A 7,879-nucleotide genomic window follows, 5' to 3' on the forward strand; every position below is an offset into this window, starting at 1 on the left:
GCACATGGATTTGCATTTGGATGTGGTTGTCCCAGAGGATAAATGAGGAGCCATCCAACGCTGTCCGGGCATTCCCCCGGACGCGTCTATGGATGTTTAGGGGGGCAGATTAGGTTGTAGATGCTCTTACAACCTCAAATTTTAATTTACCCGCAAGAAAATTGATTAACTAAGCAAGTGTTACATTTATTAGGATTGAATAACTTGATTAAGGGGATCTGCTTTATTGGTTGGTTGAAGCATACTACTGCTACACCAAGCCAATCTAAAACACAATGTTTGACCTCTCCGTGTTAAAGTTGGCAGCTTTGTTGGAACCAAAAACGACCGTGGAAAGGCCTAGTCCGTGCATTTCCAGCGTCCTACGATGTGAACAAATAAACAAAAAGGGGAGTAAATGTTAGGATAGCATACGCGCGTGTACGGCTCACCCCCTGTATATATAGTAGGGCAGGCTCTTCTCTCTGATTGTCATTCACTCGTTCTGGTTCTGGACAGCCACACCACCTACCCATCCTCCCAGCCAGAGGCACGGCACAGCTAGAGGGAGGTGAGGGAGGAAGGGGGAGAGGGACGATCGCAGCACTGCACTGACGGAGGGATGACCAAGGACGTGGAGATGGCGGCGCGGAACGGCGGCAACGGCGCCGTCGCCGGCGAGGCCTACTACCCCCCTCCCCCGGCGCAGGGCGGCGACGCCGACGTGGACGACGACGGCAAGCAGCGGCGCACAGGTAAGCAGCATCATGCTCAGCTCCGCTACTCACCTCCTTCAACTCGCGTCGCTGCAAAATTGCACGCCTATCATGTGCCCAGTTCAGCTTCAGCTAGCTTTTCATGGCGCCAAAACCCTACCGCCGGCCGGCGCGGTTGATTTTCTGTTCTTGTGCTATCGCCACGACACGGTCGTGCTGTGCGGCGGTCGCCGCCGTCAGTCGCCGCTGCCGAGCTGGGAAGCATGTGCTGCGCTGTCTTTGTTGGCACTATGGAGTTCGGGTGCGGATTTGCCTCCCGCCGTGGGGGACCGCACGCGAGGCTACTCTCCGCTCGTGTTCAGCGAAGGCGGAAGGCGGAGAGAAACCACCGGGAAGTTTAGCTACTACAGTAGCTGTTTTCTTGTTTGTTTTCGCGGTGGGCGGAAGAAACTATCATGCTCGCATGCCACTGCCATTGGGCCCTGGGCCTGATCGGTCAAACGTGTTTACGCACGGTCACCATGTGCCCTACTGCTCGCAAGGGTTGGACGGCTGTCGCCTCACGTCGGTCTCTTTGGTCTCGTTCCATTCCAAATCGGAGGCTTGTGACCTACACCAGATCAGATAGAGAGGAAGAAGAATGCAAAAAAGAAAAGAAAAAAAGAACAAGCATATCGTCTGACGTGCACGTCCCAGCTAGATTTGTCCCGGCACCAATATTTTTCTACCAATTATTAGCTCAAATCAAGCAGAGACGAGTCCACATGGTCGCACGCATGGGTCGCATGTGGGTCGCACGGTCAAACTCGGCCGGAGAGAAACGGCGCACCTGTTCACTGTGCATGGCTATCCTACTGCTGCTGCCCCTACCCCTATGCACGGTGAACAGCAGCGTGTCTCACCGTAATAGCGCTAGCTAATCAATCAATTTACTGGGGAGAAACGTCGAACTCTTTGCCGTTGTCAGCATCCGGGCGCGCGGGGAGGGTAGCGTGGATGCTCCATATGGAATTTACAGGCGCGCATCTCTGACTGACCTGCGATTGCCCTACCGCCACTTTACAGATTCCTTGACCAGCACGTGTTGGAGGAAAATTAGTATCCCCCCTCAGCTAGCTACCCTTTTTGACGAGAGGAGAGGCGCTGGTAGTAGGCCAGGACAGCGCCGCCCCTGAACGCTGAAGCCACCGGCGTACGTCGACGGTCAGACCGAACGACTGACCGCTGATTGCTCATTCTGCGTGCTAACCTGTCAATCTCACCAACTCGGCAAAAGCCCCCGTTCGGGGCCGGCACTCTTCCCGGTGGTGGTTTCTTGCCCGGCGGAATCTGTTTCCCTCACGCGATGTACTGCTGCTTAAACTGAGCCAGGCCGTATCAGTGTCGCACGGGTCAAGTTTCCCTTTCAGTCGATTCCCTTGGACAGTTCTATGTGGGAATGGAAGTAATATTACTTGCACGCATCCCATGCGAGCAACACACGGAGGCGATATGAGCTTTGACGCAAAATCTGACCCATGGCGTTTGGAAGCACGTCGTACGGCTTGGGCGTGGAGCCACGGATCATATCCTTTCGATCCCTTCAACGCAGCAGATTGTACTATGGCCTATGGGTAAGTATGGAGTAGTAGGACTAGGACTAGGACTAGGGGCGGGAAAAAGACGGGCTTGCTTTTGTCGTTTGACTCGAGAAGCTCGTCAGAGACACGGCATGGCCGCCCGAGAGGGACGCGGAGTCTGCGCGGATGAGCTCACCGATGCGATCCGATCGATGCGCCGTAGGGCAGCCGTCTCTGACCTTCGGGCGGGCGCTCGCCTCTACGCGGCCCCGCTACCAAACCATGACTATATGTATGGCCTCTTCCTAGTTTCTACGTAGTAGCTAGGCTTTTTATGGTCTCCTTTGATTTTGGTTTAGAGGAATTTCATAGGAACTCTAGAAGATAAGATTTTTATAGGATTTTTTTCTTTAGAGCCTTTTGGTCCATAGGAATGGATTCCTATTCCTACATAGGATAAGTTCCTATCTTCCACATTTCATACGAAAATAAAAAAGAGCCTAGACTCAATGGAAAAATTTCTTTGGTGTCAACCAAATGACATCTTGTTTCCTATTCCTACTCATACGATTTGAGATACATGTCATCTCATTTCCTACAAGATTCCTATTCCTATGATAACCCTATCCTATGAACCAAAAGAGGCCTTCAATATCTTCTCCTCCTAGCTACCATGAGAGAAAAAAGGAGTCAATATCGTATCCAGGAGTTGACCGGCCAAAAGCAAACGCAGATCATCAAGGGACATTCATGAGGCCTTGTCTTGACATTTTCTTGTCTCTATGAGTAGGTTCTATGTAGTACTGCCTCCGTCCTGGTTTATTGGTCCTCATTATAATCTGTGTCAAATTTTAATTATAAATTTAACTAACAAAATATTCATGTTTGTTATAAAAAATTATGTCATTGAAAACTATGTTTAAAGACGAATCCAACGATATTATTTTTGTTCACATGCATTAAAATTTTGCCAGTTAAGTCTTTAGTTAAAAATTTGCACAAACTACAAAGGAGACTAATAAATCAAGACGGAGGTAGTAGGCTGCTATCATCTTTTGATCATATACAAATAGAAATAGGAAAGCGTAACATTATAGCGCAAAGTTACACACAATTTTACTCAGGTAGTAGTATAATGTGAGGCCTCACCTACATGCATCTTTGATTCAAAGGGATTTCGAAGTGTAATCCTTGGGTTGTTTTATATATACCATTGAAACTCATATTTTAAAATCACTTTTTTTTGCGTGTCATTCCATAGTATTTTAAAATCACTTTATTGACTCCAACAACTTAGAAAGGTTATCCTGTTTTTGCATTGATCAATCAAACATCCTTTCAACCATGTATGATACAAGATGACACGAAACTGCAATTCTACATATCTATTGCTTGGGTTACACAACCTTGTGAACGAAAGGAGCCCTAAGTATTTTTTATTCTTCTCAAGGTCAGGATTTCCTTTTGACATTTAAGAAGATAACATTGGAAAGTTAGACCTTTTGAAAATGTAGGCACACATGGGTTGAAGATATACACATGTCACCTCATTTGTTCTTTTAAGATCTTGTGATTGTGAGAAAATAGAATTGTTTGACTTGTTCAATTAAGTTCAACTTTGAACTTGCAAATTTTTTGGCAAGAAATTTTTTTTTGTACTCTTCCGTTGAAGGGTTGTTTTTATTTTTAGACTAGTTTTAGTTTTAATTAAGGTTTATTTGTTTATTACTCGAAATTAAATCAAGGATCCTGGTGGAATTATTTTTTCTAAAATTAATACACCAATATACAAAAATAGTATTCATACTTACCATGCGCAAAATATTACTTTTTTGTAATTTTGTTTACTAGTGGTTTGGATGGATATATATTCATCCAAAAGGCCAGTCGCTAATATGCAAGTATTAGCAATATTTGACGCTTTTTTATATATAGGAGTATCACATTATGTTACTGATTGGACCCTTTATTTATGTTCTCTGTTTGATCCACACACAAGTGAATGGTTTTTCTATCGAGGCGGAGCCATGGCCCATGGCCAGGCTACGCCAAGGGCTGCACAATTTCAGTAGCATTTACTAATAGTTTTGTGATATTCCTAAGAGATCTGTGCATAAATTTGATCCTAGGCCTGGGGTTACAACCATAGTATCCCCATGCCTCTCTTGTGCCCCGATCACAATAGGTTCATGGAAAATGTTGGTGTGTTCGTGATATCCTGCAAGAGTTTGTCCACCTCTATGTCTTGAGAATTACTCATCCCAAGATAATGTTTTGGTAGTGAAATTGCCAGAAAATGTTGAGCACGCAAATTACTAGATGAAGCATAAACATGCAAATTTCAGCTAAAATCATGTCCGTTTGTGCGCTGTTCTAGGAAACAAGTTACATACGGTTGCAATATGTTTGAGACTATCATACTATTTCCTTCATAAAGCACACAAAAATGGCACAAGTTGGGTCAAAATTGTTAGGTTCATACATCTTGCAACAATGTATACATTATTATGATTTTTTCATGACTTCTAACTGACATTTCCACACTGCTAGAATACGTTACTCTGTAGTCTGTAGTGCAAATCATCGTTATATTTTTCCTTGCGAACTTTGGTTGATTTTTGTTAGTGCTAGACGTTATCAAAATGCAGAGTGTTTAAACTGAAACCGTAAAGTTTCAGCAGCAATTACGACGACCGAACAGTACTAGAACTTCCAAGATGGTTTCCTGCAGCAACTGACTGACAGCCAATATGTTGAGCAGGGACGGTATGGACAGCGAGCGCGCACATCATCACCGCCGTCATCGGCTCCGGCGTGCTCTCCCTCGCCTGGGCAACGGCGCAGCTGGGCTGGGTCGTCGGGCCGATCACCCTGATGCTCTTCGCGGCGATCACCTACTACACCTCCGGCCTCCTCGCGGACTGCTACCGCGCCGGCGATCCGCTCACCGGGAAGAGGAACTACACCTACATGGACGCCGTCGCATCCTACTTGAGTAAGTCTCCTGTCCCTCTCCTGGAATGCAACCCAACTGACCACCGAGGAGCTTCTTCCTGAATCCAGATTTGAAGACGCATGGCAGGACTAACTGTGCTGGTGTGTGCTGCTTTGTGCGTGCAGGTCGCTGGCAAGTGTGGGCCTGTGGCGTTTTCCAGTACGTCAACTTGGTCGGGACTGCAATCGGGTACACGATCACAGCGTCCATCAGCGCGGCGTAAGTCGATTCATCATCATCTGAAAAGGTTTCAATGTCTCGTCCGAGATTTTTCGCGTGTTGAGTGACCGGATGATCCATCCACGAACAGTGCTATAAACAAGGCCAACTGCTTCCACAAGAACGGCCGGGCGGCGGACTGCGGCGTGTACGACTCCATGTACATGGTGGTGTTCGGGGTCGTCCAGATCTTCTTCTCCCAGGTGCCCAACTTCCACGACCTTTGGTGGCTCTCCATCCTCGCCGCCGTCATGTCTTTCACCTACGCCTCCATCGCCGTCGGCCTCTCCCTGGCGCAGACCATATCGGGCCCGACCGGCAAGGCCACCCTGACCGGCACCGAGGTTGGCGTGGACGTCGATTCGGCCCAGAAGATCTGGCTCGCGTTCCAGGCGCTCGGCGACATCGCCTTCGCCTACTCCTATTCCATGATCCTCATAGAAATCCAGGTGAGCAACCGCTGCATGGGAAAGTCCTCCCGAGGTTGACGATGTGCTGCTTCGGTACAAGGCTGAAAGAATGAACCTGTTGTACGTAGGACACGGTGAGGTCTCCGCCGGCGGAGAACAAGACGATGAAGAAGGCGACCCTGGTGGGGGTGTCCACCACGACGGCCTTCTACATGCTGTGCGGCTGCCTGGGCTACGCGGCGTTCGGCAACGGCGCCAAGGGGAACATCCTCACCGGCTTCGGCTTCTACGAGCCCTACTGGCTCATCGACTTCGCCAACGTGTGCATCGTGGTGCACCTGGTGGGCGCCTACCAGGTGTTCTGCCAGCCCATCTTCGCCGCTGTCGAGACCTTCGCCGCGGCCACCTGGCCCAACGCCGGGTTCATCACCCGCGAGCACCGCGTCGCCGCCGGCAACGGCAAGCGGCTCGGCTTCAACCTCAACCTCTTCAGGCTGACGTGGAGGACGGCGTTCGTGATGGTGAGCACGCTGCTGGCCATCCTCATGCCCTTCTTCAACGACATCCTCGGCTTCCTGGGCGCCATCGGCTTCTGGCCGCTCACCGTCTACTTCCCCGTGGAGATGTACATCCGGCAGCGCGGGATACCGAGGTACACGACGAGGTGGGTGGCGCTGCAGACGCTCAGCTTCCTCTGCTTCCTGGTGTCGCTCGCCGCGGCGGTCGCGTCCATCGAGGGCGTCACGGAGTCGCTCAAGAACTACGTCCCGTTCAAGACCAAGTCGTGAGGATGGGAGTTTTTGCATGCTGTCAAATAATTGGCCGTCGACAATGCTTGTTTGTGTGTGATGGGAAACCATCGTCGGCTGGGTGCGTCGGTGGGGGGTTTATCCCGTGTTACGTACGCCCGGCTGTGTTGCTCAGAAACTCGAGGAAGGGAGAGATGTATAGATCACCCTATATCCTACAGGCTGCAGATGTTGGTCCTCACTTTATGTACAGAAACTTGAGCTCACACAAAAACTGGAAATGTTTAACCGGAACGAAGACTTTATCTAGCTAGTAAGGATGCACGTGCACGAACGTCTCAATAAACATGTGTATTTTGAGACAACAACATGTATGAATTTAAATGAAATGCACACAAGTATTAATTCAGTCTTTGTGCGCCAAACATATAACGATGCGCTTAACATGAGTAAAGAAATATACATAGTTGGACCCAATTCTGATAACCTGCCATTTTTTTGGAGCCGAAACCGTAGTAATTTTCATTAATTAACTAAAGATAGTACACATATTACAAATCATGCCCAAAACTAGTGGGTCAACCGATGCCCTTTCTATGAAACATCGAAACGATTACAGGTGCTGTGTTATCCAATTACTGATCAATGGCCTTCTCTTGCTTAGCTATAATACTGGTAATCTGTAGGCTTTCTCTCAGATAGAATTTTCAAGAATCTAGGTGTATTGGTGCCCTTCTGAAAATCTTATCGTTCCTTGTCAGCCAGATGCTCCAGCACCCCATAATAACAATCTCCATTGCAATGTCTGCAGGTAGTTGACCCAGAGTGAGGAGTATTTCATCATAGGTAGAGATGCCTCTGTCTTTGAAGGTAGTGATTGAATTCCAACATGTCCAAGCAAACTGACAGTCCCAAAATAGCTGGATAGTAGTCTCTTCAGTGCCATCCCCACATAAGGCGCAACTGTAATCCTCAAGATACATACTTCTGCGGTGTAGCATATTTCTAGTACTAATCTTGTCATGAAGAAGGAGCTAGAAGAAGATTTTATGTCTGAGTCTGCAGGCCGTTTTCCAAAGCATCTTAAAGATGATGTGAGCCGTGCTTGGTCCCATGAGTACTTTGTAAATTTCATGGAGGAAAATTTCATAGAACTACCACTAGCAGACCAGTAATCTCTATCAGTTGTGATTGCTCTGCTCATGATGATCCCTTCAATGTCACTGAACTGGTTAAAAGCTTGTAGAGATAA

General features: G+C 48.0%; 1 protein-coding gene across 1 annotated transcript; it reads left to right on the top strand.

Annotated features, from left to right (window-relative positions):
* Nucleotides 1-458: 458 nt before the first annotated feature.
* LOC125519990 (amino acid permease 3) lies at nt 459-6,936 on the top strand. Its single transcript, XM_048684768.2, has 5 exons — nt 459-734; nt 5,016-5,249; nt 5,375-5,468; nt 5,560-5,917; nt 6,007-6,936. Exons 1-5 carry the CDS (start codon nt 602-604, stop codon nt 6,664-6,666), a joined length of 1,479 nt encoding a protein of 492 aa, XP_048540725.1. The 5' UTR covers nt 459-601; the 3' UTR covers nt 6,667-6,936.
* Nucleotides 6,937-7,879: the final 943 nt, after the last annotated feature.

The sequence above is a fragment of the Triticum urartu genome, chromosome 7A (assembly GCF_056163025.1).
Source record: "Triticum urartu cultivar PI428250 chromosome 7A, HENAU_Tu73, whole genome shotgun sequence".
Lineage (NCBI taxonomy): Eukaryota > Viridiplantae > Streptophyta > Magnoliopsida > Poales > Poaceae > Triticum > Triticum urartu.